Here is a 17,549-nt window from a genome sequence, read left to right as displayed (position 1 = left end):
TTATTATACTTACAGGAATATGTAAAATGAATAGTGTATGCAGGGGGATTATTGTTACTCAATTTCACTTACAAATACTTGATAAAATGGACTGTAAAGACTTTAAACTTCGTCACTTACTTCCTTTTAGTTTCTATTTTGGATTTAGGAGCTTTTTAAATTGTTTAAGATCAATTGCAGTCGGAGATCTGACTCTAACCACATAACATGCTAAGGCTGGTGGAGTTTGCGCCCTCAGGTTTCTTTGGCTCAGGGAACATCTGCCACCCAGCTCAGTCTCCTTTTAAAACATTCCCAAACCTTTCTTGAACAATAGTCTCCATTGTTTTTTTTTTTTTCTCAGTGTGTCAAAGAATTGTAAGTATTTTATTTTTCTTTATCACTAATGGTTCCCTGGTTCCTCTGTGCACTTCCACAGATCCAGTGGAGCCAGAGGCAGCTGTGTCGTCACCCATGCTTCCCAGGAAAGAGCGCCCCCTCCTGGACAACAACCTGAATGAGGACGACCGCTTGATACCCAAAGACAAGACGCGAAGTTTTCTCAGCCTCATCAAGAAGAAGAAAAAGAATGCACCCGCTCCGCCCAAACGCAGCTCCTCTTTCAGAGAGATGGACGTCCACCCTGACAGGAGAGGTGTGACTCCAGATCCTCGAGACAGTGATGGCTTCAACAATGGTGCATCTTTGGCCATTAATGACAACACACACGGCCTTGACTCCTCCAGGTTCCTAAGTACTAACAATAATGGGGCAGGGGGCATCGCGAATGGGGCTCCTACCTACCCAGGGCCATTATTCCCCAGGAAGAAGGGGGCTCCTGCAGTGCCTGGCCCGGGAGGCAAAGCAGCTACCACACCACCCAGTGAGGAGGAATCCATGTCCAACTCGAAGCGTTTTCTCTGGTCCTCTAGCATGCCCTCTGGCTCGGATGGCAATGAATGGAAGTCCGTCACACTGCCACGAGACTTGGGCCAGCGCCACTTTGACTCAGGTACCTTCGGGGGAAAGCCAGCTCTGCCGCGCAAGAGAACCAGCGAGCAGAAAGGGGAGAGCGCCCCTCGGATGGGCACCCTGACACCCCCGCCACGTCTAAACACCTCATCAGATGTCACCTCTTCCTTCTTAGGCAAAGACACTGATCCCAGTCCTGGTTCCAGTCCCCAGGCTTTAACACCTAAGGCGGTTAGGAGACCAGGTGTGCCGGGGCTGGAGAACTCCAAAACCAGCGCTCTCCATGCTGAGCTTCTCAAGCCCAATGTTTTCCCTGCTTTGGGGGCAGCTGGAGAGGAGTGCAGGGCCCGCAGACACAAGCACCCCGTGGACTCCTCATCTGTCAGGGAAAGAGGAAAGTTGCAGAAACCCAAGCCGGCCCCACCTCCGCCACCCACCAATGCCAAAACAGGCAAGATCTCCCGCAGCCCCACCCAAGAACTCCCCCCTCTCTCCTCCACCACCTCAGACATCAAAGCTAAGGGCCTCCCCTCTGTCTCAGAGCCCCACCACACAACCACTGCCAGTGACCAAGCCCGCTCACCACTCAGTGAGGGCTCCAAGAAGCTGCCCCTGGGCTCCACCTCCAAACCTCAACCGTTGAAGACCTCCACCTCCTCCACTTCAGTGACCACCTCCCTCTCCAGTCAGAGTCTAGGAGGCTTCTCCTCCTCCCTCACCTCTCCCGGCGATCAGAGCTCGCCCACTGCTTTCATCCCGCTAGTGAACACTCGACGCTCCCTCCGCAAGACTGCACCCCGCCAGGCCTCCGAGCGCACCCCCAACTCAGCCGTGACACGCGAGATGGTGCTGGAGGGCACCGAGCTGCTCCGCGCAGCCATTTGCCGTAATTCGGAGCAGACGGGTAGCCATAGCGCCGTGCTGGAGGCCGGCAAGAACCTGTCGAAATACTGCGTGAGCTACGTTGACTCCATCCAACAGATGAGGAACAAGTTTGCCTTCCGTGAGGCCATCAACAAGCTTGAGAGCAGCCTGCGTGAGCTGCAAATCTGCCCCACTGCCACAGGGGGCGCCAATGCACAGCAGGACTTCAGCAAGCTGCTGTCCTCTGTCAAAGAAATAAGTGACATTGTTCAGAGGTAGCGCCCTAAAAGCTTATAATACCAAGACATAAAACTGATACTGTAACTTACACTACCCCCTTTTTTCTGAGCATGTGCATGAACCGCGGTTCATCCTGAGCTCACGTGGGAGAGCTAAGGGTAAAGCCTGCTGGAGCACAGCAGCAGAGTGTAGGTTCACAGAACAGTACACTCTGAAACACTTAAGCCTGTGGTTATTGTGGATGGAATCAAAGGAATCTGTCTGTAGACGTTGTCAGACAGTTTGCAATATTGAAAAGCCTTAACTATGAATGAACAGTGTCTTTTGGCCTTAATGAGGGGGCGAGGGGCCAACTTTTGATCAACATGACCTTTCAGCAATCATTTTTGAAATGATCATGTCTTATGTATGCTAGTAGTTTTTTTTCCCCTTTAGCGATGACACTAGTAGAAAAAAGGATGTGATATCTGTTTCCATCACTGTTTGTGTTTGATTTTTTTTTTTCCATTGATGCCAATGACAATGAGAAAAAACAAAACACTTAACCTCATCTTGTTCTAGGATACCTTCTAACACTTAAACGACTGATGTCATATTGTCCATATTGTTCACCTATAAGAACTGGGGAGTTTCTGAAAGCACAGTGTTTATAGCCTGATGCCTGTGTCCAATGCATCCCGTCATTTTCCATCGCTTTGTGCCGTGTCATCAGTGATTGGTTGTGTGCTGAGTGATGAAATGTGTCAGTGTTTGTTCTGTATGAATGCTTTTTTGCAGTATTTGCAACCATGTGCCATAAGATAATAATGGGAGCAAGCAAATGAGGGAGAACGAGCCTCCGGCCTTCCCCTTTTTTTGCTTCACTGCACACTTTGGTAACAAATAGTGCCTTAAACACTATTGACGGAGCTGTTTAATTACTTCTCACTTCACAAGTGCAGAAATGTGGCTTTGGCTGAATTGTGCCAAGTGTCCAAGAATAGCTGTGTTGATTTGTTTATTGGATTGAAACGTTTGCCATACCAAAAACCTTTGTCTCCAGTCTGTGCTGGAGAGGGACCAGGGTGATCTGCAACTTAGTGGATCTGACTGTTGTTTTATGTTGTTCTTAGACTGGATTTCTTTTTTTTTTTTTTTTTTAAATAGGTTTAATTCAACTTTCTCTACATGCCAGTCACAAAAGCCATCAGTAGCAGCTTGGCCTAGCAGCAGCATGCTGTTTGATCTGTAAAGAGGGATCATGGACTGACACGGTGTTTCTCTGACCACTGAAGGGCCTCTTTGCCAGAGAGAATTAGCTTTGATGGAGAGTTTGTCACATGGTCTAAATGCTGTTTCAGAGGCCTTTCCACCCCAGCAAAAAAAATATATATATATCCTGGGGGAAACACTGGACTGAAATGTTTATTGATCTGTCACTTGCTGTCTTACAAAATAATGTATAAGTGAGAAGCTGACCATTATAGACTAAAAGAACCCATGAAATTCCACTGAAACATCATACGTTCCTTTATTCTTGTCTGCATCTCTTGGACATTTTCACTAGTTGTGCTGTAGTCGTCTCACCCCATGTGCCCTGTCTGACTGCGATGCCTGAGGACACAAGTCAACCGCAAGCTGCCTTGACTTCAACATGGTACTGTCAGTGTTGGCTTTTTTTTTTTTTTTTTTTTTTTTATTCCTCCCCTTTATCAACCATACCACTACACTTTGTGACTAAGCCTCCTCACCAATTTTGTAGACAAACTTTGCTTTCCTTTGTAAATACATTTTCTTTTTCCCTTTCCGTTTCTCTCTCTCTCTAGCCTTTGTGCAATTTTTGTTGCAATAAAATACAAAGCAGTTGTGCTACTTGAAATACATTAATGAGTCTGGTGCTTTTTCCACATGATCCTAGAGTTTTTTTTTTCTCAATCAATTCCAGACTTTATCAAAGCCATTTTTTTTTTTTTTTTTTTTTTACATGAACAGATTAAAAAACAGACACACAGCAACAGGTTATGTATAATTTATTTTTTCTGTCTAGAGTATTTTGTCATTAAAATCAAAATGTCAACATTTTAAAATCATATACACGCAAGAACGCATTTAAATGTTAGCACAGCTCCTTAAAAATTTATACATATGTACTTTTTTTTTGTACTTGTGGACAGACAAAAGCAGGAAGTGGTCACTCAGACTGCAAAGAGGTGGGACACAGGAAAAAGGAAGACCCAGCCCACCAACTTCCCACGACAACAAACCAATCCCCACTCCCCAAAAGTTAAGACGGCGATGCAGGCCCCTCCCATGTGGAGGGGCTATAATGGGGTGGAAAAAGAAAACAGAATATAAACATGAAAGTGCCCCATTCTCCACTCCATTCAGAAATGACAGGAATCAAAGTTTGCAGACATAAATACTACTTTGCACATCATCTCAATCCACTTCCTCTCCCCTCAACCAATCAGCAGGTTCAGTAGTGTGCAGACAGGGTGGTTGTGGGGGGGTGGGGGTATTTAGGTGTCTGTCCTTTACATACATTTATTAATAGAAACTATGTTACAGAATTTTCCCAAGCATGAATTACAGGCAACCCACTAGCACATCAACTGTACAGATCTTGGCAGAGCCAGCAAATAAATTTCTAAATCCCGAGTAGCGAGGTCATCACCAATAGTTAAGAAGCAATATATACAGCTGTCCAATCAGGGAATCACTATGATACAGAAAAATTGTACTCAAAAAAACATAACAAAAAAAAAAAACAATTGGGTTTTTAGAATTTCATCTTTTTTGGGGAGGGGGGCATGCTGCTTGGTGTTGTATTATACAAGAGGACCAACTGTCCTTATGAACAGATCAGCTCTTCAGTGCAGCTACACTTGAAGTTTTGAGTTTGTTTTTACATCTGAATAGTCGAGATGTGGGCTTCAGACCATGCTGCTGATATTTTGACCATGTGAGCCACCACTTGTGTGTTTATGTTATTCTCCAGTTAAATGCAATAATTATTCTAAGAAGAGATCATTTACTGAGTCGGGGTGAGTCCAACAGCAGTGATAAGAGCAAGTGCAGCAAAACTATAAAGATTAAAGAGTAATAACATATTAATTATAATAAGGCAACAAACAATGACAAAGACAATGCTGGTAAAGACAGAATCTGTTGATATGACCTGGGGGAGAGTTTTGGGGTCGGACAGGTGAGGAGGGAGAGAGCTGGTGCAAAGAAACTGATGTGAATAAATCTTTCCATCAAAAACAGAAAAGCCATGTTCTTTTTTTTTTTGTGTTTGTTTTTGTTTAAGTGTCAAAAGAAACCCCCATCCAACTTCTTAACACTGACACTCACAAACACACATAGACAAACTGGAAAACATCCAATATTCCTCCCTATGATATCTCACAGGAGAGACTGAGGAATCACCCACAAGGAATTTGTAGGTGATTCCTGGTTTTCTAAATGTTTTCCTCTCTCTCCTGAGAACATCAGTCTTGCCACATCTGGCAAAGGGATTTGCTTTGTGCTGAGCAGTAGGAGTAGAATTAAAAAGCCACAAGCAGGGGTTGAATCCTGCTGAAAAAGCTCACATTCTCTGAACGACACTTGTGGGCTTCTACCTGCGTGGCTGCATGATGCACTACTTCACTGCCCGATCCCACAAAAATGACCCGCGTGTGAGATATCGCACCTGCATGTCTCGATAAAATGCTGGATTGGTAAACCATGCAGGAGAGGCTGCCAGGAGATTGGGAATATAATTTAGATTTGATTCATAACGAAATTATCAGTGGTGGATGAAACTTAATGCAGTGTTTACATGTCATATATAGCTATAAAACCAAACATAAAAAACAGTCTCAGTTTATCATTATCGTATGAACATTACATCTATCTAAAGTGTCAGTAACCCGTGTAATGCGTGGTGGTGTCTACGATACTACGACGGGGGGGGGGACTACACTGAATGGTGCAAGAGGAGCAGAGGGGAGCAAAAGAGGAGCGTTATGGGACGACAACACACTTGACAGTTTAAAGAGGAGGAGTGAGACAGCAACAGCGGGAGACAGACAGGCAGAGAGGAGGAGGGGAGAGATGTAGTCCACACAGCCCAGCTCAGTCAGGCCCAAGTCAATATCCGTCCCCCGTTCCTTCCCTCCGCAGCCCTGCTCTCATGCAGCTCCTGGTGCAGTGAGGGTGGATGAACGTACGGAGGTGAAGAAATGGATGGAAAAGGGTGGTGGTGGTTGGGGAGGGCGGTCAGGACACAGAGAGGGGGAGAGAGAGAGAGAGAGAAAGAGAGGGCGAAGGGGGTTTGCTTGGTCATTAGCAGCCGCAGCCTTCCCTCTGGGGCTGTGGTTCGCTGGTTAGCCGGCCGCCCTGAGGGGCTGAGGGCTTGTGCTGGACCCCTGACTCGGCGGCGTTCAGGTCCAGGCTGCCATCTTGGATGTTCTGGTAGATCTTCTTAGCGGCTTCCAGGAAGGCGTCCTCAACGTTTTCACCTCTGAACGCACAGAGCATAAACACAAGCGTGAGAAAAGGAAGCAAATGGGAGCTAAAGAAAGTAAGCAAAGGGATATCTCGTACTCTGCTGTCACTGATGCACTGCAGTTGTGCAGACTTACGTTTTTGCACTAGCTTCGAGAAACAGCAGACCTGCAGAACACAAAACAGACACGATGATGGCGTCAGTAAAACATTGTTCCACACTCACATACCAAGTCCTCATTTGCCCCCTCTTTCAATTAATCTCTGTTCACTTAATCTTTCCTTAAGTCACCTTCTCCTAGTTTCTGTCTTAGTAATATAAACAGAAAAGGATGTTCATCTTCACTTTTGTCTGTTGAAATCAACCACAAGAGCTTTCATTATAAACATTCAGAAAAGAACAGGGAGGCTAACTCTCATTCAAATTCTAAATATTTGGATATTTTGTCAGGATTCCTGTGATTATTGTTTTGTTGAAACTGAGGATGGAACAGTCAAGAGTTTTGGAAGATGTGTTTGCAGAAAACATGATTGGTTCAACATCTTATTTGACTCCTCCACCTAAAACCTTCTTTCCCATCTTCCCAACAAGCATTGCTCTGTGTCTGGCTCACCGTTCTCCTCAGCAAACTGCTTTGCCTCCTCGTACGTGACGTCCCTCTGGGCCTCCAGGTCTGCCTTGTTTCCTATGAGAATGATCACCTGAGAATACAGACACAGGAAGAGGAAGAGTAAGACAAACCGATAGACAGTATGGCCTTTCAGGGAGAAGTCTCTTTTCTAAACCTCCAAGAGATAAGAGAGCCATGGGCAGCATTGAAAGACTTCCTAAATCAGCTGTCATACCACTGACTTGTCTGTTGAGAAATCGATAGATAAACACACTGAGGAACAGACACCCCCATATGAGCACATTATTCGGTGCCCCCTAGCAACTGTGATGTAATTAGACTTGTAATATACTGGTGTAATGTAATGAGCTTCTTTGTACCAGAGAGACAGACTCTGCTCCACTGAACTGCTGTGTGCTCAAAAAAAAAAAAAAAAAAAAAAAAAAAAAAAGATCCTCACCATGTTAACAGCTAATCATTATCACATTATCAGCGTTGAGGTGAAAATTCGACTGTGATATGCTAGTGACTTTCACGGGCCAGGACAGGCAGAATACATAGAGCAAAAGTATGACGTGCATGGAAGTGCACACACAAGGAAAACACAATTATTATTAATATTTCACTAAGACAAATATAAGCACTGCTGATTTGATGTTGATGTTCACATAGAATTTACAAAAGATTAAACTTCAAGTTCTTCGCCTTGAATTGTTGGCTGTTACTGGGAGAAGTGAGGGCCAGATTTTTAGAAGCTCTTGCTAAATAACAATAAAGTCTTACATAACACTTTTCACTCAATTGACAACCATTGTGTCAGTTCGAGCTGAGCAGCCAGAATAAAAAAAAATTTTTAAAAAAATCACTTGCAAATGTTGACAACTGGGGCTCAAGCCATGACTGGACTACAACAGTGCCACCACATGGGTGCTACAAGATGCTTCAGCAAAAACAGCAATCACCACGAAAACAGGCTCCACTAACAGACTGCTGTGGATTTCTCTGTTTTCTATGAACATCACTTGAAGAAAATGTCTACATAAACTCTTCTTTGAAATTATAAAGAGTGGATTTTAACAGAAATACACAGACTCATCATTCAAACAATATTCATACTTTGTGGTCTTATGTATCCATAAGATGAACAAAAGAAAACATAGTTCCACAAGAGGCCCCTATATTTGCATGAAACATTTTTGTTTTAAGACTAGGAAAACTTTCTCAATTTGGAATAGAAGTGACATGTTGCAGAAACCCACTTCTCTGAAGAAACACAGAGCTCAGTAAATGAGACCAGTATGATTGAGAGCTAATCATATTTACCAAGAAATCCAATTTAAGAGAGGGACAGGGCTCTGTGGCTTCAAACAATCTCAGGGGAGAGGGAGAACAACACAGGGGGATAGAGAGGAAACAAAGCAGCGGAAGTGACAACAGGGGTGATGAAGTAAGAGGGACGACACAGAGGGAAAGAAAACTACACAGGTAAAGATATACAGAGAGCAGAGGGTATGCAGAAGAATTCCAGTGTGCAAAGTGAAATGATGTTAATGTGTTCTTACAGTATTGGGGTTGGTGAGGTTTCTAGCATCAGTCAGCCAGCTGCTGAGGTGGTTGTACGTGCTTCTCCTGCGGGACATAAACAGAAGGGCAGACGTTACTATGACGACGAGCACAGGCATAACAGAACATCATGCTATTTCTGAGGAGCTATCAGAAAAGAGTTGGCAGCTGCCGCAGCATCAGGATGGTGTAACAGAACATTAAAGAGAGCAACTAATTTTGGGGATACGGATACATGTGAGATTTATATTGGTGTAGAAACTCAACCGAACAGCTTTCTCTCTGTATCCCATAAGACTGTAACAGGTCATTTCTGTCATTTGTTCAGAGTTACAGCCTCAATTTCAATTTCCATTTTCCAATAAATGTCCCATTTCCTCAACATTACAGTTTGATCCTAATGAAAATCACCATGTGATGTGAGTCAAAGTAACAGAGGAACAGGTCCAAAGTTAGATGCACTGACACTGTACACTAAACTGGAGAATACAAATATAAAAAAAAAAAAACAGTTATTAAAGCCACACCCTTTAATTACAGGATATGGACAAGGAATTACCAGTTGTGCTGAAAGCAACCATGCGCGACATTGAGCACTCATCATAGTCTCCCGTTCTTGCCCATTACACCAACTGTGGGCAGGCAAATCGCCAGAAATGTAAACAATTCATATTAGCTTTTCCAGTTGACTGTTTGTGGGACCCTAGGGGCCCTTACTGGAGTTGGGTGTGGTGTGGACATTCCACACGCTGAACTGTGTTTATTTGGCAGGCCACTGATACTATCTAACAGTTCGGGCACAAAGGTTGAACACAAGCAGTAAACCTGTTGGTGTTTGTTCAGGAAGGAGTCTGTGAGCTGCAGTTGTCACATGCTTTTGTTTTCATTTAACTTCTTCTTCCTACATGTTTTTGTAACATGCACCAGACTTGTTATCGCATACTCCATGAAAGCTTCGGTGTAAAGTGGAGACCATGTAGTAAATGTGTATCACCACAGAACAATCGTGCCTGTACCTGGTGATGTCGTAGACCATGAGTGCTCCTGCAGCTCCGCGGTAGTAGGAGCGGGTGACGGCCCTAAAGCGCTCTTGTCCTGCCGTGTCCCAGATCTGCAGCTTGATCTTCTGGCCACTCACCTCGATGATTCTTGTACCAAACTCCACACCAATCGTATGGGGGCAGTCTGCCATGACTGGGGAGAGAAAGTGAGGCCACTGTGAATTCAATTCCTGTTTCAATTAGTTTTTACCGCTGTTAGTTTTGCACATCCTGAATGTTCTTACATTTTTTCCTCAACTGAAAGCCTCACCAAAACCCTTAACCTCGCCCTAAATCCAAGTCTTAACCCTCAAGCAACCCTCCTGCATTTTGGTCCCCACAAAGCGCACATGCACACACACACGCTCACACATCTCCATTATAAGCCTGCAGCAGGTGCATCAATAATTGATCACATTCATAATACTCAGTAAATTGAAAGTATCACCACCAAGAATGCGACAAATGTCTTCAAAGCTGACACAGAAAAACTTTTCTAAATCACCCTTGTGTGTGTATGTGTGTGTATGTGTGTGTGTGTGTGTGTGTATGCAGGATGTAATCGCTGATGAGTGAATGAGGAATACAGCATCTGGCTTGTTAATAGTAGCACTAAACAAAACAGGGCTGAATGGCAATGGGAGGCTGCAGCTGACTCACGCACAGAAGAAGAGTCTCACTGCTGAGCTCACACTCGACTTCTATGCCACTGACTTCCGCTGGCATACAAAGAAATCTAAAGTGGTCTAGGCGCTCCAGTTGAACCTGGCAACCTTGTATACACTGAGGCACACAGACAGATGAAAAAGAGTCAAAAATCAGGGCAGCACTTACATTTCTTTTCTGTGAACTGGTGAAGCAAACATGACTTCCCCACCCCCATGTCCCCTGTGGAGAGAGAGAGAGAGAAACTCAGGTCAACCAAGGAAATAACAGAAGAACAATTCTCTATTCAGGCCTGCAGTGTTGCCCCCATGCATGATGTAGCAGCCCCTCTGTGACAGTCAGTGACGATACTTAAAATTTCATGTGGAGTAGTGGAAGAATGACAGAAAGATCTTAATGTGTCCTACAGAGTTTGTCAATACTGTTTATGCTTAGAACCATTTTGACACCAATGGTGTTTGTTTTGTGCCTCGATCCTGTTTGAGCAATTATCTATGATCTGTGATGAACCCTTCATTTGCAGCTCAACAAAATGAGAAAAACAATGCTGCAAGCAAACAAAATTAAACAAATTCATCTGTTTTAGGGCTGGGCAATGCCGACAAAATCAATAGTTTTGACATAATATCTTGAAATTTTAAGTGTGCCAATATTTAGGATCCAACTACTGGTGTTTTCAGGAGATACTCACAAGAAAATGCTGAGAAAAACCAAACAGCACCAATGTTGAGGCATTCACTGTTTATTTTACTCAGCTAAAACAATCATAAGTAGCTTCGAAAATTGTGTGCAGCTCTGACAAACATGATCATGAGATCTTAAAAACTTCAGTTAGAGAGAAGAAAAAAAAAAGAATAAAGAATCAACAAAAAGTAAAGTAGCAAGCCACTATCCCTCGAGGCTGCTCTTACAGACTCATTCAAACACCTGCTTAAACTTTCAGGCAGGGTGTAATACGCTTGACAGAAGAAGATGATAAACAGCCCGGAGCTATGGGCGTGTGTGTTTATGTATGGCTGTGAATCTATGTACAAGTTTAAGCAGCAATGTGTTTACTTCTAGGCCACGGGTTGAGAAGCATGTCAACAAAACATGGAACATAATGCTAAAGTGGAGATGCATTGAAAAATGCATTACATATTCACAATGTATGCTCAACTCTTCATTGCTAAGCAGCACAGAGTAGTATGTCACTTAAGTATTAGCAAATGATTTTGAAAACAAGACACTGTCTGTCATCACAGAAGATCTTAGGGGACTAAGAGTCGTTGGATTTCTTTGACTAATGCATTTGTCAGTTTCACTGATCGTGTTTGTCAGGTATCACTGTCTATCAGCGAATTAAGGCAGTTGTGAAGAAACATCATTTAAAATTTGGTGCTTTGACAGACAGTAAAAATTAAATATGCTGGATCCACTCAGTGTACAGGGTAGCATCCCATATGTATATTAAAAAATATGGATGATCACTCATCAGACCTTCATTTGGAAAGGGGATATGTCTCATCAACATAGCTTGCTCCAGACACTGCACACTGGCTGTCGCTGGCATTGCTCACTTACCGATAATGATGTATTTGAAAATGTAGGAGTAGTTGTACGGTGCAGTGGCCATTGTGGCTCTGAAAGAGAGAAAAGACAGGGGAGGTTTAGGCATTTAAACTATCAGTAAGGACAATTTGCTGTTTTTCAACTATAGGAATTCCAGGTAATGCAAGTAAGAGCAATAATTACATGTGGAATGTGGATTACAATCCTTTTTTTTTTTTAGTAAAAGTTCATTCTTTTATCTTCCAATCAGTGACTACAGTCCAGTGAAGCACTACTACTCATGGCTGACCACATTCATTCTTCATGCTGGGCTATTGTATATCAGCAGCAGGACATATTCTCTCTCTCATGTGAAAAAATACAACAAAAACAGACAAAAAAAGACATTTATGCTGCACACAGGGTATACATACATCTTGCTAATTTCCACACAATTATATGACAAAAAAAACCAAACATACTATACTATAGAGGATAGGCTAAACCCTAATCCGAGTAAGTGTAGATGCAAATAAAAACACAATAAGTATTGTACACGCTTTAATTATACTTGTCATCTTGGGGTCAATGTTATTCTCCAAACCTATAATCCTATCAGACCAACAGGACCCTAGTAATGAGGACAGAGAAGGCCAGCCAGATCCATCATCATTGCACACTAGAAGTACAGCAATAAAATCTGCAGGGATGTGATTGAACGCATCAAATTATATACATTCTATAAACACTCCAGTTACACCATTTGAGTAATTACTAAATTTTATTATGCAATTATAAATTACACAACTATAAGAACAGTGCTCATCATTACCAGCTAGTATGATCTTGATCAAAAACACTAAAAGAAAAAACGTGCGTATGTTTCTCAAAATCATTCCCATGTCCTGCAATGCAACAGCTGGGACTGCACAAGTAACCAAAAATGAAATCGAACACAAATACTTTCTCAGCTGGTAAGAAACTAGGAGGTGTTGTGACTGCACTTCCCACACATTTAACATTTCTGCTTACATAAATAAATGCAGAAAACAACAGCCATGTATTTTTTTTTTTACAGTTTGGTGATCAGTGACAAACTGGTTGGCATTAAGTCATATTTCAACTTATCATATTCATCAGCAAGCAAACATATGCACATACTTATTCTACTGAGTCCTTTCAACCAGCGCACAAGCAACTACTAATCATTAGTCAGAAATTACTATACAAGACTTAATTGATTTAAATACCCGTTAGCTAACTTATGCTACTGTGGACACAATCCACAAGACATACATTTCTACTAAGTTTAGTATATCAGCCACCACTCCTACACCTAGTCTGAGCTGACTCAGGTGATGCAGAGCCACTGTGTAAGCCATCATCACTACAGCTTAAGTTAGCTTCATATTCAGCTATTAAGAAAAAAGCTTTCACATGCTGCACCAGTGTTCACTTGACCTAGGTGATTACAGTATTCCGAACAATATTACCCATACTGTCTATCTTAATTACATGGGAGTCACAGTTTATTTTTCTTCACCCCATAATAACCAACAAACCAAACCATCAAAAGTCTGAATAAAAAATAAAATAAAAATCCAAGTCCAGTTATAATGTGACATTCATTCATTAAATATACTGTATGCAGCTACATTATCACTTCAGAGAGTGATGAAGAACCATTGGTGGTATTCAGAGTTAGAACGGCGGCATGTCGTAGGTATGTAGACAAGTGAGGTGATGGATAACTTTTAACACAGGGGTGAGGAAAACTCCACAGTGGTCAGTATACAGCACTAACCATATCATCCTGCTGTCTGTACTGTAACACAGTGACACTTACATGTACACAAGAACACCTCCAGCATCCTAGGCTTAGAGTTAAAAATAGCCTCGACACCTATCTGATATCCACTGATGCTTCAGTGCTCACACTCCACTCACAGCAAATAGACAAAGGAAAATCCATCAGATTTACCACACATCACCACCTCTTCTACTAGTAAATCAAAAGAGCATTCACACAAATACACAGTTAAATAGCCATGGGGAGAAGCTCTTTTGGAACTTGTTCAGATTTATTCATAAATAAATGATCTGGTCATGTACGACATCAGTGAAGCTGATTTGGAAAGCAGGCAGTCTTCCTCATGATCAATGTCAATGTAAAATTCACTTAGCAATTTCCTGACGTTAAGGCTATTTTGTACTTGTGCTGAATAAATGCTGCTTTATAATTCTGAAACGAGGTGCTGCTATACAGCGTAACTGCTGTAGAGAAGTAAATAATTCAGGCATAACAATCAGGAGAATAATCATTCAGCAGCCTGATGGTTTCTATGTCCCCCGCAAAGATAGTCTGCCTTAAACCGTCTGAAGCTCAGTGAAAACTGTTCTGCAGTTGAAGCAGTTCCTGGAAACTGAAATCACTGGGCCACATCAGAGCCCATTGCAAGTGTTATGCTCCTACTTCTGCATCTGCAGTTCGGTGATCATGTATGACTGGCCAGATTAATGCTGACACAACCAGAAGAAATGTGGATGTGGTGTGATAAGACAGTCTAAGAGACAAGCAACAGAGATAGAGCGAGTGAGTAAAAGGAAAAGTAATTTAGAAAAAAGGGATGAAAAAAGCTGATAAGGGGAGTAGACTTAAAGTAGCATAAGAAAATGGAGTAACTGGGTGAAATATAGAGGATTGGAGACACTAATGTGTTAGACAGGAAATAAAGAGGGCCTGCAAGGCTACATAGTCGAGGTTAATTCAGGTCAATATCATAAACCTTTGTTTTAATGAAAACTTTGGCTCAGGTACCTTCATGATGGCACATGCTGACACATGCTGACACTCATATTGACTCCAGGTACAACCCCCTTAAATGAAAATAAATTAGATGAAAAATTAAATAACTCAAAGTATGTTTCAGTATTTCAAATTTCCTGGAGCAAAATATGACTTAACAGAGGAAGCTGCTGAATTTCAAACTATGTAAACAACTTGCAGGGCTACCAGAGCAAGCTGTAACTGTGTTTTGGTTGGTGGCCTCAGAAAAGACTTGGCTCACACATGCAGTCCTCCACAAACTGCAACTTGACCTGACATTTGAAAAGTACTTAGGCTAACAACAACTAGATAACTGAATCTAAAAGCAGTTTGTATGAAGTTGCTACTTACATCATGCACTATCTGGATACCTAGCTTAGATACTTATTACTTTGTTAAAAAAAAAATATATGGCTAACTCTGATATCACAACAACGACAACAGCAAACATGCTATCACAAGCTTGTTTACACTAAAAAGTTTTGTGCTAATGTGAAGGATGACACTGCAATATGTCATTTTTTCTATCACTTAATGCATTAATTCTCAATCCACTAAGTCCGACTGATATGACTGAAGGAAGTCCTAGAAATTTCACTGAGCAGGTCCCACACATCAATGAGGTTTCTAAAGTTTCAAATTGAAACACAGACCATGAAAATCACACCATAATTATCCCTCAAAATCCGGGTATAACATTTAAGGGATTTTTTCTTAGCTGCCTGCTGTCACATGACCCTCATGTGGCACCTCTACCCCCAGTGGGACAGTTTTCAATGCTATGGAAGGTAAGGTGTTACAGAAAGTATCACCAACCAGTCACAAAATGTGACTCAGTTGTGATATTCAACCTTATTTTGTGTTCATTATGTACAAATAAACCACATGAGTATCTATCAAGGAGAAGGCAAGTCAAGACCATGTGACCAGACTGCAGCCTCAGCACTTCTGCCTTACTTCCCAACTAACTGAATCTTTCTCCAGAGACACACTGTCAAAGCCTTTTCTCTGCTCAACAACCACTTCCCATAGAGGGGAGGACGCATGACTTGTGTGTATCTTAAATCTGGGCAATCAGGAAATCCTGACACAGTCACGGTGCCTCCATGATGTTCAGGCCCACTTTTCAAATCATGTGACTCTTTTCAAACCCTAGAAAACAATATAATGAGATCATCACTACCGTTTACAGGCAAGGCAGAGCACACTATCACAATGCATACAAATTGAATTTATGATGATTTATAACATTTATACCATGAAAAATCAATGCAAAAGAACAACAAGTAACGTTGTTATGTTTCTAATCGAGCCTACAAATACACAGAGAGCACTGGTACAAGAAACAGAAATGATGCAGCATTTTATGGTGGAAAAGGGAAGATCTATCCCAATTGTACAACACTTGGAGACATTAATAGTGTCCTTTGCAGCAAGATTCCGTTTTGAAATTATACACAACTGTTGTCTGAAAAAAAATAAAAACCAAAGGGGAGGCTAACGTACTAATGGCTAAGGAATTAGCATGGGACCTTAAACGCAACGCTACATTACAGATGATAACGGTATTATCAACACTTCCTTACCACGAAACACAATTAAAAGCACACACAAATCCAAACAAACCGGACTGGAGTGCCTCATGTTAACTCTTTAATTTGATACTGTAACGTCACGCCTGCGCCCCTACGACGTTGGCTATCTTAGCTTAACAACCGGCAAAATGACAGCGTCGGTTTGGTTAATTCTCTGCTGTTAGTTAGCACTCAAAGAGCTAGAAATGTGACTAAGCAGAGGAAGAAGTAAAAGCTGACATTTACTTGGTTGACTAGCTAGATGATCGTGACTAGTAAATATCATGGCCCTATCTTAGCTGTTTTGACAGCTAAGTTTGCGTTAGCTGGTTACCTGCTTGCTGACATCAGTGGATGTATCTTGACAACAAATCACATAAATCACAACACGGAAGTTGATTGCCTCTATCAGCACACAGACAATCAATCAAATATCATGTTATTAGCATAACCCGATCGGAAAAACAATTTGGCCTCAGCATAATCAACAAAAGCCACCATACACCAAACTAACGACAGCTAGCGGTGGCTTTAGCATGCTAGTTTTCTAGCTATCTGCGAGGGTTGGATTATGGTAAATACGTAGCTTCGATTGCTTGTCACACTTTATTTAGTCATCGCTGAGGAAGTCCCATCTTCGTCCACATTAGTAATCTCTGACAGTTCAATAGGTAATATCGCATATTCTTGGAAACTAACGATAGACACCAAACTAGTGTTAGCCAACTGTTAGCTAGCTTCGTTAGCTTTCCAATTAGCTGATTCCTGACAAACACAGGCTGGCTAAACTCTTCCAGCTGTTTAATACTTTGAATATCGGTGCCTCCGCGTTTACTAGACACTTTGTACATGTGTGTGTGAGTGTGATTAAATATTGCCAAATTTCTGTCCTTACCAGGAATGAAGTCTTTTGAGCTGTCTGTTCTTGATCTGCTCAGAGGAGGTCTGCAGGTTATCCTGGCTCAAGTATGATCTGTCTATCCAAGATGGCTGCTCGCGGCACAGGGTTTCCTCCGCTGTGTACAATGGGTTCTGGGACAAAGAGCATCGTATGCGGCGGTTTGCGGTATGAGCACCGCTAGAGTGCACCCCTTCGTGGAAGGCAATCTCACCTGCACAGGTGTATTCATGCATACTGTACTGGCATGGTACTTAACACCAATTATGTGCCGCATCAGGTAATATATTCATCACTTAAGTGAAATCATGAGCC

The 17,549-nt window shown here is 42.2% G+C and overlaps 2 protein-coding genes across 6 annotated transcripts in view; one reads left to right on the top strand and one right to left on the bottom strand.

Annotated features, from left to right (window-relative positions):
• Window positions 1-5,305, top strand: part of abl1 (abl oncogene 1, non-receptor tyrosine kinase) — a 34,220-nt gene extending 28,915 nt beyond the window's left edge. For all 4 annotated transcript variants that reach the window (XM_087177480.1, XM_087177481.1, XM_023419444.2 and 1 more), the window contains one exon: window positions 419-5,305. In XM_087177480.1, coding sequence (XP_087033606.1) covers window positions 419-2,094 — 1,676 coding nt within the window. In that variant the 3' untranslated portion in view covers window positions 2,095-5,305. The remainder of the gene's footprint in view (window positions 1-418) is intronic.
• Window positions 4,048-17,382, bottom strand: rab14l (RAB14, member RAS oncogene family, like). 2 transcript variants are annotated; one of them, XM_087177482.1, is made up of 9 exons: window positions 17,232-17,314; window positions 14,754-14,812; window positions 11,969-12,027; window positions 10,574-10,627; window positions 9,716-9,893; window positions 8,699-8,765; window positions 7,140-7,227; window positions 6,663-6,693; window positions 4,048-6,541 (listed from the first exon to the last, which is right to left on the bottom strand). In XM_087177482.1, exons 3-9 carry the CDS (start codon window positions 12,018-12,020, stop codon window positions 6,364-6,366), a joined length of 648 nt encoding a protein of 215 aa, XP_087033608.1. In that variant the 5' UTR covers window positions 12,021-12,027; window positions 14,754-14,812; window positions 17,232-17,314; the 3' UTR covers window positions 4,048-6,363. The 2 variants fall into 2 exon arrangements, with proteins under 2 accessions (XP_087033608.1, XP_023275214.1); XM_023419446.2 differs by lacking the exon at window positions 14,754-14,812 and having other exon boundaries at window positions 17,232-17,382.
• Between the last annotated feature and the right edge of the window lie 167 nt (window positions 17,383-17,549).

This window comes from Seriola lalandi, unplaced genomic scaffold, assembly GCF_002814215.2.
Source record: "Seriola lalandi dorsalis isolate HSWRI2012SDOR001 ecotype SW California unplaced genomic scaffold, Sedor1 jcf7180002054606, whole genome shotgun sequence".
NCBI lineage: Eukaryota > Metazoa > Chordata > Actinopteri > Carangiformes > Carangidae > Seriola > Seriola lalandi.
This window is presented reverse-complemented; position numbering and strand designations above follow the sequence as displayed.